The sequence below is a fragment of the Astatotilapia calliptera genome, chromosome 10 (genome assembly GCF_964374335.1).
Source record: "Astatotilapia calliptera chromosome 10, fAstCal68.1, whole genome shotgun sequence".
NCBI lineage: Eukaryota > Metazoa > Chordata > Actinopteri > Cichliformes > Cichlidae > Astatotilapia > Astatotilapia calliptera.
In genome coordinates, this window is record NC_137431.1 from 1,591,738 (window position 1) to 1,609,582 (window position 17,845).

Here is a 17,845-nt window from a genome sequence, read left to right on the forward strand (position 1 = left end):
TGCTGACCTCACGCTTCAACGACTAACGTGTTCTTCCTCCGTGTGCTTCTTTGTCATACAGAAACTGTTTGTGATCATCACCTTCAGTAAGCACATAGTGGAGCAGATGGTCTCCCTAATCGGGTGAGTAACCCTCACCGGGTGTGTGTGTGTGTGTGTGTGTGTGTGTGTGTGTGTGTGTGTGTGTGTGTGTGTGTGTGTGTGTGTGCGCGGCTGTTTGGTCACCAAAAGTACTACTACGCACCAAAGAGTGAATGCAGAGCGTGATGAATGAGGGACTTTTTGGGTGGCGATGGGGCATTTAGGCCCCACTGTGTCAAGTGGGCCTCCTGCTCTCGGAGGTCCTGACAGACGCTGTGTACAGTGGCTCTGAGGGACTCGCTCCTCGCCCCCTCGCCCCTCGCCCCTCGCTCCTCGCTCTGCTCTGACAGTCTGTGTGCTGATTAAGGGCCTGGATTTTTCCACTGGATGATGACTATGAGCATGAACATGTTCTGACTGCTTCACAATGAGCTCTTGACTATGGCAGAAACCTCGTCCCTGGTTTATCACATGTTTTGCTTCCCGTGTGTCTGCGTGATCATAGAGAGCTGCTGCTGGTACGAGGAGGCCTTTCATGTGCGAGCTGACGGTGCCAGGGGTTGATTGACCTGCAACCCTGTGTGGAGGAAATGCTGAGTTTCTGGAGGAGGTTGGAGAGACAGGTTTTATCTGTGCAGTGGACATCCTGTAAAAATGAACCACACAGTAAATACGGGCTTCTTGAAATTAAGGCCACGATGAAGCTGAAAGATCCTTGAGTTGGGAGTGGGTGCTGGCGGGGGCCGTGATGGGTGTCCTTGTAGCGATACGGGGGCTTGCAGCTGGAAACCGACACACCTGCTGGTGGGAGTGCCATTTATATTACACGCACACACCCGTAGGTGCACTCACACACATGCTGAAAGGAGGAGGTCAGGTTGCATCAGCTCTCTTCCTCACTCTTATTGTTGTTTTGTACATTTACTGTGTGTCTGCTGTGAGCCTGGACGTCTGCAGTCAAAGTGTTTTTTCACTGTGTTTTTAGTTTTTATACAGACTAATTAAGTGTGTGTGTGTGTGTGTGTGTGTGTGTGTGTGTGTGTGTGTAATTTGTAGCGTGAATTGTGAAAGACATGTGGCTGCTAGCAGTCACTGTTCATTGAACTGCAGACTGAAGGCAGCAGATCATTGGTTCCTGACCGGTTTCAGTCTGACTCGCTTCTTCTCTAAAGGAAGTTTCACTCATTACAACTTGTCAACCGTCGGCTTCCTTCCTCGCCGAGCCCTTTCTATCCTCACCTCTGATTCTCGATGCTGCTCTCGCTCTCAGTCACACGTCACCTTATGAATGGGTGACAGCGTTTCCAATTGAACCCTTTCTGCACCAGCGCTCTGCCACGTTAACTGTGGAGGTGCTTTCAAATAACTGTGCACCTTTCCACGCACCAAATCTGCAGTTGCCCCCACCTGCTGTGCGCTTGCACGGTGTGCACACACTCACACAAACTCAACCATTTATCCTCTGGATGCCCTTTTTCTCAAAACAAAACAAAGTCACACTACTCCATGTGTCGCGTTCAGTATCTGGTGGTCGGCAGACAGACCTGAGCTCCTACATAACACTATTTACATATTTACTTTTTTTATTTGGACCTTTTATATATTATTTGCACTGCTTTGGAGATGCTCTGTATCTCATTGTACAACTGTATAGTGACAATAATAGCATTCTATTCTATTCTATTCTATTCTATTCTCCAAAATTTCCTCCCCCTGCTAATATTGAATCTTTCAAAGCTGACCTGTTGCTCTGAAAGCTGATTTCTTACATTTCTTTTCTGTTCATGTAAACAGTGAAATTCTGACTTGACATGATCAGACTTCAAAAGTTGATTGACAGCCACGTCCCCAAAATACTTTCAGTGAAACGCACTCTGGACGTGGGGTTCGCCGTCGTTCGCGTCGTGATTTTGGATTCTTAATATGTGTCTTTGTTTTGGTTTGACTCCGGTGCCAGCCTTAGTGGGTGAATGACCGTTGGACTTTGGCTCTAGTGATTTCATCCTCACATGACATAATACAATACAAGTCATTTCCTGCTCTAGGTGAGCTCGCTGGCATGTGCACACAGACGACGCAGAATCAGTGGCTGCAGTCTCTCTGGGTGCAGCACCTCAAGCCTTTTTGTACACGTCACTTATTTTATTTTTACACCTGGTAAACTGATTTTATTGCCACGTATCAGAGTGTTTTATTTGACCTCTTCTTTTGGATTTATACTGAAGTTGATAAAGGTTCAATTCCAGTATTTAGCTTTCTGACAGAGTGGAACATTTTTCAGTGCCGGTGAATCCGAGCATGGCTGTTATTAAAATAACAATGAACCAGGTGAATTCCCTGAAACATTTACTGCAGTGCGAAAAAGCCTCTAGTTTCACAATAGTCAAAATGTGCATTTTTGGTGATAAGAACAAAAGTGTGTGTGTGTGTGTGTGTGTGTGTGTGTGTGTGTGTGTGTGTGTGCGTGTGTGTGTGTGTGTGTGTGTGTGTGTGTGTGTGTGTGTGTGTGTGTGTGTGTGCACCTCTTTTTGTTTGTAAAATGTGTTTGAAGACGAGAGTTTTGGCGTGCTCTCTGCTGACCGTCATAATCGAGTTTTGAATGAGCTTCTTTTTAAAGATGTTTTAGTTTTCGGTCGTCTGCGATCAGTTTAAAACAGGGAAGTCGTTTTTCTGTGAATGACAAATGGAAAGTGTTGAAATTCATTGACTGAAATTCAGTTTCATAAGAGGATCACGAGGCTCTAAAACTGTCAACAGGAATTTTTATTACCTCTCAACCAAAAAATGACCAACTTCAGTTTTTCCTTCGTTTATCTACCGGCTAGAAATAAAATGTGCCTTTATTTATTTATTTATTTATTTATTTATTTATTTATTTATTTGTCTATTTATTTATTTATTTATTTGTCTATTTATTTATTTATTTATTTATTTATTTATTTATTTATTTGTAAGATAAGATAAGACTTTATTGATCCCACAACAGGGAAATTTTTGCGTCACCTCAGCTCAGGTACAGATATATGAAGGAAATACAAAAATACAATTAAGTACAAATAAAGTACAGTTGTCTATTTATTTATTTATCTATCTATTTATTTATTTATTTATCTATTTATTTATTTATTTGTCTATCTATTTATTTATTTTTAAGAATGTGCACAAAATATAAATGATTAAAATGCCATTACACGTTTGCTTTTCTGCTGTTCCTTTTGAGTATTTACGTTTGTTGGAAAAATAATTTTTCATTTCAACTATTCAGTGAATTTCTTTCTTTTTCAGCCGTTTCTCTAACTGCTGTTTGGGGAAAAGGTCAGACAGGTCAAACCTGGTCTATTACTCCTTCATTATTGTTGAAACAGTTTTCTGGCAGATAGTTTTCACTCTTATCCTGCTGAGCCGAGCATTCAAGGCTACATCCACAGGTTTCTGTCAGTAGCAGCAGGGTAATGATGAAGATAGTTTTGCTTTGAAGTGCAACAGAGTCAGAATAAAACCCTCCTCAGATGCCTTCAGGGCTGATAAAAGAAGCAGATAACCAGGTCAGACAGGCTGAGGGCCTGATCAGACTTGCTAGGTTTCTTTCATCCTGTGACTAATGTTCAGATGTCTGCTCTGCACGATGAGCCGTGTGGACAGTCGTTTAGGTCAGGAGGAAATTCTGCAGACTCACGTTAAGTACATAGTGCTCCTGTTCTTAATTAAAAGGCTCATTTTTCACATCCTTGCACATTTTTTGCAGATTTTCTGATGTCAAAATTTTCCTAATTCAGGAGTTTTTTGTTTGTTTGTTTTAAACTTGCTAGAAGTGACTTTCTGACAGAGTGGGAAACACCCTGATTCTAGGCTTCGTGTAACACCTGGACTCTGTGTCTGTTCCTCCTTTTCTCCGTTCTCTTATCTCAGCAGCAGCTCAAAATCACCCAGCACATGTGGCAGTGGAACAGGGAGCTTTCCTGTGTTTGAATCCAAGTTTTCCATCCTCTCGTTGATCTTTTGTAAGTGTTCGGTGAACAGTTTACTCTGATTCGTGCCATTTCTTCATCAACAATTTGTAACCGATAACTGGACAGGACGTAAAAGACGCTTTCTCTAATTGGAAGACAAACTGCAGCGATCCAGTTGTGTTTATGCTTGTCACTGGTCCCTGTGGTGGAACTGGATGAACTTTCTCTAAACGCCAGATGAGAAATTTGTTTCATATTATCTCATCTTCTGACTTCACACCCTGTTCTTCACAAAGTCAGCAGTAGGTTGTTTTGTATGGAGCTCGACAATTCCTTCATAGCCATGGATGAAGGGAAGGGTAGTCTTTGTCAGACTCTGAGAGAAAACCATTGACATGCAGAGAGGAGTCGAGACCTGAATAGGTTGTGCTGTAGAAACCGGTGTGCTGAGGCCACGGGGAACCCCAGCACGTCTTCATAAGAATGCACCTATTTCCATGCGAGTCCATCTCTAAGACATGAGTCGATTACCAGCACAATGGGCCTCCACATGGCTGTTTCTGCTGCATAAGGCATTGGGAGATCCCAGCATGCAGCCCTGCTCGGGAGGAGGAGGCACAGGTCAGAGCAGGCCGGTGGGTGATAGTGGGAACCACTGGTTGAATCATAGAGGAGCATTTCAAGTTAGGCTTTGCATTTACATGCAGTGTTGTGCTACGATTGTAATGTATTAGGTACTCCTGGTGGAATAACAATGAGTCGGTAAACTCAGCTGGATTATGTCTCAGATTATTTTCAGCATTTACTTTTTGTTTTGTGACAAAAAAAATCCTTCTAAGCAAACACGACCAACGTATTTGAAAATGGCAAAGTGATGGAAGTGAGACTCAGTCGCTTGTGAGGAACCGTTTAGATTCAGTTTCCTCTTGAGTGCAGGGTCAGCGCAGCTTCCCGTGGACGTTAACTATAAAACAACCAAGCTGTGGCTGCTGGAGAAGTTACTGAGAACCATGCAAATCAAACTATTCTGGGTGTTCACAGAAGGGCAGTTATTTATGCACACATACTCAACTTCTGGTGTTTAAGGTCTGTTACTGCTTGTTTCCACTGAATTTCACTTGCGTTGAACACTCGCGCCTCGTTCATATAGAAACTAGGTTTGTGTGGTTTCGTACTGAATGACGGGGTGTCTGGCGTAAAGGTAGCTATGGTGCACTCGCAGGCAGGAAGGGATTGAATCATCTGGCACCGCATTAGTCTGATTGAAGCAGAAGGTATCCAATTGTGGCAGTGAGATTTCTTGCAATTTTAGAAAGAAGAGCGCATTGAACTGCATGTTTTGCTGTGATGTTTTGGACCTTGAACGTGTAGAAAATGGTGAACTGTCATCTCACCTCACTGCACCTATAAATAGCCCTTATTGAGCATATGAGCAAAGTCTTCCTGTTAACCCAAAGTGCAGGAAGGGAGTATTTTCAATACTATGAGTCACTGGCTCTGTTGGTCACCTGAGAACTGTACTGACAAAGATGGCATTGATCAGTCTTTCCACTGCCAGGCCTATTCACCCAAACGCATTCATGATGCGATCAGCCGGGGCGAGACAGCGAGACTGAGCGGTGGTGTGGTGGCAACTGTCCTTTTATACGCCATCATTAAATTTGATGTGTGGCTCAGCAGAGTGTACTTTTTTTATTTATTTTTTTAATCTTCACTTCTGATTACCCAGATTTGCACCTGACAGGGAAACAGCGGCAGGAGCAGAGAAGTCCAAAGGTCTTAGTACAGCCATGTAAAATAATAATCTGTCGCTCAAGACTGTAGGTCCTGCAGGCCGGTTTGTGTGTGTGTGTGTGTGTGTGTGTGTGTGTGTGTGTGTGTGTGTGTGTGTGTGTGTGTGTGTGGGTGGGGAGAGGTCATATGTGCTGCAGGTCTGGTGTCATATTATGAGCCTCTGAGGCATCATGTGTGTGTGTGGCAGGACTTCCTGCTCCGTTCGGCTGATTCTTTTAATGCCGAGTCGTTCACCGCACATGCTCCACACTCACCAAATCATCCCTACTATTACTAATGTATTCATCAGGGTGGCAAGTGGCCCGCATGTTGTTTTAGGAAACAGTACGCCATTGATTCACTTTTAGAGCGGCTCATTTATCAGGGGAACACAACGTGACCTCCAGCTCTTAATCAGCATCGTCTACTGGGAAGTGTATTGTTTTGTAAATCCTGTAAACATTTTAATGTGTGCTGTAATTTCACCATGTCATGTCATGAGGATGTGTCTGTGAAAGGAGTCATGCCAGACAGGACCTGAGTCAGAGGCCAGCTGAGCAGACGTCCAGGACCCTCGTACTCCCAGCCGCTCATCCGTCACACCTCAGTCAAAACAGACGCATCATCTCACATCAGCCTAAGTAATGGGAGGACAGACTGCAGAGGGTTGTTTCTGATAGTTCTATCTGAACGATCACCGCTGTGAAAAATAGCTTTATTGTCCAGGTTTGGGTGTTTTTAAGACCTCAGACTGAAAACCAGGGAAACGACTCATTTTAAATGTGACAACACAAATAAATATGTACAATCAAATTTCAAGTATACCAAAAATGCACTTGTACAGTGTCATTTTTGCAAATCTGGGGACTAAATTACAGTCACATTCAACGTTAATGTAGTGTGCGTGTGTTTGTTCAAGAATAGAAAAGCGTGGCAAACGTTCATAAGAGCTTCACTTTCCGTCTCTGACCACAACCTCGAGGGCGCATCGTCATAAAATAATGATCTGGATGCTTTCACGGTGCTTTTTCCTGTTTTGCTGGTGATGTCGTTTGTCTTGTACAAACATCATTGGCTCCTTAACTAACACGTCTAGAGTGGTTCATAGAGGGGATCGGACATTTGCGGTTGTGGCGCCGAAAATGTGGAGCGATCTACCTCTCCACGTTTTTCCCTTTCTATACCGTACGAGAGTTACCAACTTTTTATTTGAATTTTCTTACCTGTTTGATGTTGCTAAAGTTATTGTTTAGTTCTCTGTTGTTATTAAATGTACTTTATAAATAAATGAAATGAAACATTGTTACAAAAACACTCCATCTTCTCAAACTTTTGGGATTTCCTTACCTGGATGACAACAATACATCTCATTTGCTAAAACTTTCACTCTCGCAACGTATAGTTTTGAAGCGGAAGCTATATAGCATCCTGTGGCTTTTAGCAGGTAGCTACTAACCTGTGTGGTTACAAACTACTAGCATTTCACATATATGACACACCACAGAGGCACTGTATAGTTCCCCAGTGTACTGTACACACATATACCTTGCTACTCAGCGACTGATGAGCTGCTTTGACTGATGATTGTCTCATAAATATGTGACCTTGGAGAGTTTCTGTTCTTCACGTAAACCTAGCGCGGTGTGACAGATTCATTTCCCCACTCTGGTATTTTTGAGGGTTTTCTTAAACAGAGTTTCCCATTTGTAACTCACTTGTAAGAGCTAGGTGTCGTCTCATAGGAAATAATGTCATTATAGATCCCGCTACACAACCGTCCCCACAAGCCTGACATCACAGGTTAGATGGAGACACCTACATCTCTCATCTTCTCATGCATCTGCTGCTGTAGCCTGAACAGTTTGACTTGTCTGGATGCGTCTCAGTCAAGTCTGACTCACTGAATAACCCCGCGGTCCAGGCCTGGTTACCCGGTGCCCCAGCAACTCCATACATCCCCAACACCAAGAGAGTTTGTGTAGGCACGCTGACCTGAACCTGGGGTGGGTGGGTGGTCACAGGGACTACAGCAGTGTTTCATGTGGGAGGAATAATAGAAAGCTATAACTGGTCCCCCTAATTTCCTGGCAGCTCTGCGGAGAGGAGAACACGAGTCTATGCTTCTGTATATGTAGGTGTATGTATGTGTGCTGGCTGCCACAGATGGCTGCAGAGCAGGGATGTGATAAACACCCTGGGCAGGGGGATCTCCGTCCAGGAGTGGGCTCCATGCTTTAGTGGTGAAGTCATTGGGAAAAAGCCCGGTCGAACTGGAGGAGGAATAGACACGCACCCACAGGCACACACAGATTGCCTTACAACATTTGCACGTGAATCGAAATTTTCCCGACTATTAAATGAATCGCACTCCTCCCCTAATTCCGTTATTCCAACACTTAATAAAGTTCAGTTGGAACAGTAGCAATTTATTGAGGCGTGTAAGCCACGAAAGCCGATTTAACGAGAAATTTGCAGTGTCAGTGTTTCGAAGAGAGACGAAGAGGTCAGAGTGCCTCAGGTTAGCGCACCACCTATCCACGCTGTGCTTCTCGCAGCGTCGGCGCTGTTATGTTAGGTGTGAACTGTGGCCCTGTGCAGCATTGGGTAACACCAGCGATTGCCTAAGCCAGTTGTTGTGCTGGTGTTGTAACCCGTTGGACCTGGCCAGGGTTTGGCTGTCATGTGAGCCCTTGTTCTCTATCTTCCTCTTCCTGGACGCCGGGCACGTGTGTGCCTGCTTGTCATTGTGTGTGTGCTTGGAATTAAATTAGCATTAAGAACACAAATTGTACATTTTAAGAGGATCTGTGTTCAACTGCCTTTGGAGGTGGCGGCCTATGGAAGGGGCATACATGTCAAAGGTCACCTGTGACTCACTGCCAGTGGAATGTGGGTGTGGGGAGGGGGGGTTGTTTCTCTTTCTTTTGTCAGTTTTTGTCTCTTTTCCCTTTGCAGCATTAGAACATATTGCTCTTTGAACAGAAGGAGTAAATGATAGTTTATTAAAGACAATTTAAAAGAGGCTGAGATTGGGCTGCTAAAATGAACCCAGCAGAATGAATCGGCTGCAGGAAGCTTGAGAGATGTGGGGGTTTCCTTGTTTTCTCAGAGCCTCTTTCCCCCCCATCCTTTCTTTCCTGATTATTGATCAGGCTGCACCTTGTTCACAGTTAAAGAACAGACACGTCGCAGGTTGTTACAGGTTTAGTGCAACTGAAAGTGATGACATAAATTTCTGTATGTTTTAACTTTTATCTTCTATTTTTATCATTGTGTATATTTCCAGTTTTTATCTGTTGTACAGTGTCCTTGGGTGCTTTGAAAGGCGCTATTTAAATAAAATGTATTATTATTATTATTATTAGCACACATGTGGTTTTTTGTTAAATTTGCATATTTGATGCGATGAATAATTTCAATGTTCATGTAATCCAGCAAACAAGTTTTGTGCGTCACCCACATTCCTTCGTTTTTCCAGGTGTGAGGATTAAATAAAGATTTTCTTGATGCACTTCAGAGACAGAAAACGTTATTCTGTTTTCTTTTACTCTCCATTATTTTTCTAACATTTAGCATTAATATAATTTTTACCTGCTTCAGCAGAATTATAAAAATGTTCTTTTTAAGTCATTGAATTTTTAAATCATTGAAACAGATGAAGAAGTGTGTGTGGACGGTGATGGCAGTGGCTTTTCCCCCAGAATGAAATTGGTACCTCGACTGGTGTTTGATGTTCTAACCTAAAACTGAGTTTGTAAAGGGCAGCACTGTTGGATTTTACCAAACACTCTGATTGTCAGTGTTTTGCCTTTTGTCCATGTGTTTATTTTACACAGATGCACAGTGTGACCGCACTCACAAGTATTTGGAAAAATGGAAAAAGTGATTTGGTTTAGTGGTTTTGTGAGAGGATGGCGGTGCCCTGGTTTCTCCTGTATCTCTGGACGAGCTCTTCACGGTCAGAAATACCGATCAGCTTGTGCACAGCTTGATTAAAAGCATTCTTGAAATAAAGGCAGCAAAGTAATAGTTTTGTTTAAACTCGTATCATATAAGAGCTCCAAACATTTAAGTCTTGAACTCTGATCGCATGCAGGACATTTCCAAATGTGGATTTTCTTTCAGCTGATGAATAAAATATTGTACAGTGGAGCTTTCATGCATTCCTCCTGCTGCGCCTCTTATTGTCAAAAGTTCACAACACAGATGATAATAAATGAATTTAATTCTTTTACATATTTAGTATTTACTGCTGTATTATAATAACTTATGAAAGGATGTATTTACTCAGTTGACTAAATGGAAACTGTTTGATGCTGATTGTTAATAAGCTGATGATTTAGATATAAGAATACTCTGCCTTCATTTGTGCTGGTGTATGAACAGCAGCTGCTGTGTGAATATATCCACATAACACACAAAACAAACTTTAAATTTAAAGCCCAAATTACTGAAAGCCTTTATTTTTTATTTTTTTGAAGGGAAACAATTTAATTCTAATTATTGTTGCTGGTGTTCATGCATGGAGCCTTCTATGATTGAAAAAGCACCTACATTTTAGGACTTAATAATACACAATTTTTCTTTAGAAGAATAAAGTAACAAAAGTGCCGTCTTCTGTTTCATTTTTGTTTTGTTCGTTTTATAAACGTGTCACTGCTGTTCGATGTCTCTGAACGTGAACACACAGATGATTTTCATGTGAAATACACAAAACTTCTGCTCCAGTTTTTATCATTACATGATGACAAGCTGATGGACAAATCTGTCATTTTATTGTTCACATGTTAAAGCTGATTATTTGAATAAAATACAACAACTTGAGGTATTTTATAGTTTAATGAGCTGAATTATTGCTGACATGCAGTTTTACTAATATTTTTACTAAATAAAGGTGACCAGAAAATGTAGACATGGCCAACAGTTTTAATGAGCATTTTCTACTCGATATAATAAATTGACAGGAGCTTTTAATGTAAAACTGAGACTCATAAAAAAGTCTATTAGGTAGTTGTTTTTTTTTTAATTACATTATTTGCTCATTGTTCGAGGCCTCAGTGCTTCTGAGTTTTCTTTTACTCTTCACTGCTCGCAGAATTTCAGCAAAGCTGCTGCTAAAGTTTGTTCAGGCTCATTCTTTGCCACATTTAATCCTTTTGCTGTTTTTCGCCAATTTAACTCATTTAAACATCTCTAAATGCAACTTTCACAACTTTGGCTAACATGTATATAATTCATGCACAGGTGACACAAATCTTTCATTTATTTTAGGTATCAGAAGGTCATTAATCTTCTACACTTGTTGCACACACTCACACACACTCACAGGTAAATTACAAACACACTTACAGTAGGAATTCTTAAATCCAACAATTTCTCAGCACCTTGTGTCGGAAAGTGAAAATATATTCCCCAAAAAACACAAAGTCACTTGATATTTAATGGGAAGACGAAGAGAGCGTCCTCACTCTGGCATTAAATTCTTGTTTTAGACTGAAGCTTTGAGCTTCTTTGTTGGTGGATTTGCCCTGGCTCATGACTCAGTGTTGCTCATCGTGTAGGAGATGATTCGCCCGCCATTTCTGAAAACTGTTTCTTTCCTTCTTTGTTCTTGCGTGTTTACTTTTATTTGCTTTTAACTCCTGTGTTTTCTAGTTGTTGTGCTCAGATTCAGCGTCTCAACCAGGTTTTATGTTTTAAATAAGTTTGGTAAGATTGTGTGTGTGTGTGTGTGTGTGTGTGTGTGTGTGTGTGTGTGTGTGTGTGTGTGTGTGTGTGTGTGTGTGTGTGTGTGTGTGTGTGTGTGTGTGTGTGTGTGTGTGTGTGTGTGTGTGTGTGTGTGTGAGTGAGAGAGAGTGAGAATGTAAGAGGAATTTTGTGACATGGGGGATGGGAATAGCAGAGGCTTTGTTTCCCTCCAAAAAGATTTTTGATAGTGTGTGTCCTTTGCATTTTCTGTTGTGTAATTTAAAGCGTGATCCATCTGTTAGACTTCCTGTCTGCTTTGTAACCATTCACGTGTAGGATATCCATTACCCGTTATAAAGTTAATCATTACTAAAAGGCTTCCTCGTTGTTAACTCAATCATTTAACACAATCTTTTCTCTTTTTTTCTCACCCTCAGATAGCAGATAGGTGTGTGTAGATTGTGTGCGTTTGTACGTGCGTGGAGGTAGGGAGGGACGGAAATGACAAGCCTCCTTCAGAGAAAGTTATCAGCGATAAACTCAACCGTATGTGACATGACTGCCCACGTAAACCTGTCTGAAAATCTTTGATGGGTCTCTGAGCTTTGAAGATGCCTTCCCAGTACGAACAAAAGACAGAAGTGGAGCAGAGGGAATGCTTTGAAACGAAAGCTCAGAGGATGTAGCTGACGATGTGTAGCTACAAAACAGAAGAAGTAAAGGTCTTTAGTATGTATTTGTTCAGTGATTAATCACTAACTCCAGCCAAGGGATGGGCCACTGATTTGCTATTCTAGGGCATTCTCTGCAGCCTCTCACGTCTTTTTTTTCTTTTCGTGTGTGTGTGTGTGTGTGTGTGTGTGTGTGTGTGTGTGTGTGTGTGTGTGTGTGTGTGTGTGTGTGTGTGTGTGACAAAGAGAGAGGGAAGGGGGTTCAGTAGTATCTTGTAGTTGGTGGCTAAACCTTGTAAAGGGTTTTCCTAATATGGGCCGTCTTACTGGAGTTCCCTCCCCCTGTGGGCCATCCCCCAGGTCTCAGCCAGTGATGACACAGCGTGGGTACGACTCACTTCCTCATTAATTGGCTGAAACCAGTTCTTACAGGAACCGCCTGCGATAAATGTGAGAGTTCTGAGAAGTCATTCATTTCTCCTCGCTGCAGCGGCAGAGGAGGCACTGCAGGGGAGTTGAACGAGTTCACCGATGTGTGTGTGTGTGTGAGCGAGAGGAGGGGAAGTGTGTGTGTGAGGAGAGAGACAGCGGAGTGGGAGAATGTGGGTGACTACTGCTGCCGCAGCTGCCGACTGCGAGCCGGCCAACTTTACTTCAGCTGTTTTAATCTGTTTTTTTCCTTTTGTTTTGATTTTTAAAATTTTCAGTTTGTTTCCGAGTGCTGCTGTTTTTTGGGGTTTTTATTTTATTTTTACAGCTGTGGTAGTCTGTTTTTCTCTGTGTGGGGGGGGGGATGAGCAATGAAGGGATCGCACTCGCTGCTCTCCGTCTTTCTCTCTTCTTGGAGAGAGGAAGCAGGCGAGGCCGACACTGTACAGGAGACAGGACAGCGTGCCTCCCTTTGTTGCTGCCCTTGGGCTGGTGAGTAACAATGATGTGATGTGATTTGTGCCCCGCAACCCCACCCCCTCCCTGTTCTTTCCCCAATGCATCCCCCCTCCACCCTCTACCTCTGTCTTTCTCTCTCTACACCCCCCTCCCCCCACTCTTTTTCCTCCTCCTCCTCCTCCTCCTCCACCACCAACACCAACCCCCACACCCCTGTTGGTGGAAACAGATCTGTTCCACTGCTGGGTGCGGCACTGCAGAAGCCCTTCAGGGAGTACTTGGAGGCCCAGAAGGCCAAGCTGCACCATCTCACTGGAGAGGGGATCCCAGCTGTAAGTACAAGGGGCCTCAGTGCCCAGCTTCTATTCATTCATGTTTGCAGCCTAACAAAAAGTGGAACGCACCCCACTTTCTCCAACCTTTTTTGTTCCCTTTCCCTCCACTTATGCCTAACCCATTTTCTCTAATGTGCGCACCTGTTTTACTTGACTTTTTATTCGTTTAAAAAATCATTATTTCATAATCCAAAGTTGTGTGTGCATTGTAATCTGTAGAAATGACACGGGCCTGTTTAGGGCTAGAATGACAAAGTAGCTTAGGGCGGGCTGGGCGGGCTTGAGTTCAGGGAGGAGAAAGAGGGGGGAGAGGGGCCAGTTTGGGGTCTGGCTTCACTTGCTGTATTGAAGTGTACTACTGTAGCACTGCTGACTCATGCTCGATCTTACCAATTGGGAGAGTGCGTCCGAGCGTGGTCCCTCCCCTATGTGTCACACACAAACACTTGCACTCAGTGCCCCGCCTGAACCCGGCACTGACTGTGGAGCGGGGCGCCCACCCCCTCCACTAGTGACAATCCATCAAAACCCCCATCTGGGGGAAAAAAGAGCCAGTTGTAGCTTATTTGTCTTTGAAAACTTTGTTCCTCCGGCTCTTTATTTCCCACTTTTGTCCCGTTCTGTGTGATTCAAGTGATTGAGTGAAAATATTTTTCCTTTGAATTCTAGGAAGGAGGAGGAAAGGATCGACGTTGAGTTGCACAAGGACAGATTAAGGCATTTCTAGAACAATGTTCCTTTTTTCTTGTAACTTGAGCCTTCAGCAGTTACAGGGTAGAAACGAGGCAATTTAGCTTGGTGGAGGCAGGCTGCAGGCTGGGGTCAGCGGGGGCGTTAAGAGGGAGGACGGTGGGGGCTGCCGCGTGTTTTATTACCCCCGATCTCTATCTGTCCTGCACATGGAGCTGGATCCCCACCTAGCCTACAGCATCAGGAGCAGAAGGGAGAGCAGTGTGTGGGGCAAAGAGGGGCTTGTTCTGGAGCTTACTGACAGAGCTCCTCTCTCTTCTGTTCTCTCTGTGGTTCCTGGCAGGAGGAGAGCTGGCTGTCGTGGCTCTTTGAGAAGGTTGTGGTCATCATGGTATGCTTCTTTGTCTGCTCCATTGTCAACTCCATGGCTCAGAGCTACGCCAAGCGCAAACGGCAGGAGAAGTATTCGGAGAGCAAGGCGGAGTGAAGGCTGGCTCGAGATCAAATCGGTCCATCACCTCCAGGCTGCTACCACTCCTTCCCTCCTATCTGCTCTTCCTCCTGGCTGATCCCCCGCTGTGTATTTAGGGAAATATGAGCCCCATCTGGTTTCTCTCTTGTGGTATTAGTGACTTGGACTTCTATTTGCTTGTTTTTAAAAGCTTTGCATTTGGTAGGTGTTTGCTGGGCTGCATGTGAGCGCGTGGAAACTGCATTAATGTTGGTGCTTTTAGGAGCTCCACGTGATAATTCTCGCCAGTAGGCCTTAAGCTGCACTGTTTATTCCACTGGTGTTTATTCCACTGGATTTGTCTAATCTGAATAAGCTAGCATCGTTGCAATGGTATCTTATAAAACCAGCACAGAGTTTGTTGTTTTATTTGGTTAAGAAACAATGACTTCTTGTGTATCTCTGCCAGCCTCGTAGGAATCCTGTATTTATGCTGGACTGTAGCTCGGTGTCAGGCAATGGTAACTCTTCTTATTTCTAAATATTGTTGAGCTCCAAGTTAATTGTAGTAGAGATGTTAATAGATGGTTCCAGTTGTAAATGGTGCTTTAGACAACTACTTCTTTTGTGTGTACAGTAAAGCGCTCTGTAGTACTTTTGGAGAGAAATGATAAATCAGCCATGAATCACCCGCTGGTCCCTTTGTCTGCCCTTATTGTTCTGCTTCCAGGAAGAGAGCGCATGACTCAGCCCGGGGCTACTTTACCAGATGCAGCCGTATATTGAATCAGATCTACAACTGTGCGCGTGCCTGTGTGTGAGACTGAGAGCAAGACGGAGATAGTAGGTCGTGTTGGCATGGCTGCCACATTTGTTGCTCTCCTTTTTTGTTTTTTTCTTTTATGGATTAAAGCAGACTGCGCTCCACTCACAGCCGGGGAGTCGGAGCGATAGCCGCCGATCCCTCACACTTAGAGACGATCTCTGTTGTGATGTCAGATGTTCTTCTTTGTCTTCTTTTTTAAAGCCCTCTTCTCCCGCACGAGGACGCCAGGCTCGTGTTTGATATTACGCGAGCAGCTCTTAAAGCAAAAGCGCTTCCATCACATTTTTCTCTTTCTTTCTTTTTTTACTCGCTGGATAACGACAGTTGGCTCTCGGTGTCCGCGGTATCTTCCTTTTTTCAGTAATTGCCAGTGAAATGTGCTATTTCTTCTCTGTACCGCTGTTGTGCTACGCTGGACTGAGCGCAGCGGGTGCTAGAGCAGGCACAAGCAGCGGGGGAAAAAAAACCCTCAAGTGCACAGTGAAAAGCGTCTGTGCCGTTACCTCAGCTGAACCCTCGAATGAACTCGTTGCACTGCCCGAGTCACGGAGCCAGGAGACGAATCACTCGAGTAGATTCGAAACAGAGGGGCACTGTTGAGCAAGCTGAAGCCTGCGCTCTGCACCGGCTCCAGTCAGAACATTCACATCTCCTTTCTCCTGTCGTGGTAAGTAGCATTAGGGCTCTTTCTCTTTTCCTTTTTTTTCTCCCCCCCCTTTCATTGTTGTCGTTCTGTACATGCATACGTCTCAGGCATGTCCGTCACACTCTCGGCCTGTCAGATAGCTTATCAGACTGGTGTTGGCTGTTAAGATTGCAAGGCGACAACAGTCTGTAGGCTGTCTGACATTTCGGGCTCTTTCATCTGACCAGCATCCTGTTTTGTCCTCCTTCTGTTATTGTCATTGTTTCAGTTAGCATCAGTTCCCATTTAGAGGTGTGTGCCACGATGTCACTTCCCTTTATCCCAACCGCTTGTGAAACGTCGGCGATACGGGTCTGTTATTTATTTCCTCCGTGCTGACGTCTGTGAGGGTTTTTCTGTCAGTCTGTGTGAGGAACTGTGAATTCACATGTTTGCAAATGCACACGTAATGATGTCAGCGATGTACTTCTATGTGCACGTCTGTGTGAGTGTGAGAGTTGGCTCTTTCCTCTTGAATTTCCAGAGAATCCAGACAGCGTACACCTTATTGCAACACATCATATTGTGACACTCGGTGCTAGGTATGGTACATGCAGTGCTTACCCAGCTTTCCTTCCCTTTCACACTTCCCTGTTCTGTTTTACTGAGAACTTTCTTCTGTTGCTCAATATGTACTTTTTCTTTTGTGCCGAGCTGCATTTTATTGGAACAGCTCTTTGAGGGGGTGTTTTTTTTTGTTTTGTTTTTTCCAACAGCCACACATCGGTAATTACGCAAAGCTGAAAATCATTGCTTGACCAGTGAATGCTTGTGCTGCACAGACACATTTTATTTTAGGTTCGTCTTTTTCGAGAATAGAGCAAAAGCTGCAAACGTACTCCCGGTGAAGCAAAATCACGCTGGAATGGCTCGCTGGCTTAAAAAGTGCTTTTCTTGGCACATTCAGGACGTCCTGTTCCATAAGGGAGCCCCCTTTTGGCAAATACAGTGTGCGTGTGCATGTTTGTCTAGAAATGCTATTTCTACGTGGAAGTGCCTGTATTTCTTGTTGAATATGTCTGTACCTGTGCTATTTTTAAAGGTGTACACACTGTTTTTTATTCTACTTTTTCTAAATAAAGTCTATTAAAAGGAGGATTTGTATTCGGTTCATTATTCGATAAGTCTCGACTGCCCAGGTTGGCGTTTACCTTCAGGCCTCCGAAGAATCTCACGTGTCAGCCAAGAAACTGGGACTGGGAGGATACAGAGTCCATCACAACTCCGATTTCCACGTCTGATGTTTCAGATCCAAACTGTTATCACATTACTGATTTGCCCTCTACACTGACATCATCTCCATTTCAGATTCCAAGCTAAGCTTTTGCTGAGTTTGGGCTCTCGTCACAAATGAAGTCTACTTAATCTGAACAGCCTCTCCATGAAGTAGTAAAATAATACTGCATCAGTTTTAAATTATTATTAACACTCATAACCCTATACTGCATACTAAATACATTATACCCTGTGCTTTGGAACAGACAGCTGCAGGATTTTAAAGCGATAAATAATATTTATGAAATGTCACATGACTTCTGTGTGGTTATGAAAAAATAAGAACCCAGTGTTGGTGGGTGTGTTTGAACACAGCGTGATCTTGTGTCCTGAGGTCAGGCGTGTGACCTGTGCCGAGTCCTGTCCCGTTCCCAGAGCAGCCACACCCAGAGCACCATGAAGATGACTATTTCCACCCACCCCACCCTTCCCCTGGGCTCTGTCTGAAAACCTAACATGCAAATCGTGCCTGTCTAAACAGGTTGGGGGACTGATAGTTAAGCAGTGACACTGCTTTTGTCCTCTCGCTGGT

The 17,845-nt window shown here is 43.7% G+C and overlaps 1 protein-coding gene across 5 annotated transcripts in view; it reads left to right on the forward strand.

The window, feature by feature from the left end:
• LOC113030764 (vacuole membrane protein 1) overlaps nt 1-17,133 on the forward strand; it is a 50,217-nt gene extending 33,084 nt beyond the window's left edge. For 4 of the 5 annotated variants that reach the window (XM_026182454.2, XM_026182455.2, XM_080306955.1 and 1 more), the window contains 3 exons: nt 62-123; nt 13,281-13,383; nt 14,420-17,133. In XM_026182454.2, coding sequence (XP_026038239.1) covers nt 62-123; nt 13,281-13,383; nt 14,420-14,563 — 309 coding nt within the window. In that variant the 3' untranslated portion in view covers nt 14,564-17,133. Of the gene's footprint in view, nt 1-61; nt 124-586; nt 10,946-13,280; nt 13,384-14,419 lie in introns of those variants that run through there. The other variant, XM_026182457.2, reaches the window with a different exon arrangement.
• Nucleotides 17,134-17,845: the final 712 nt, after the last annotated feature.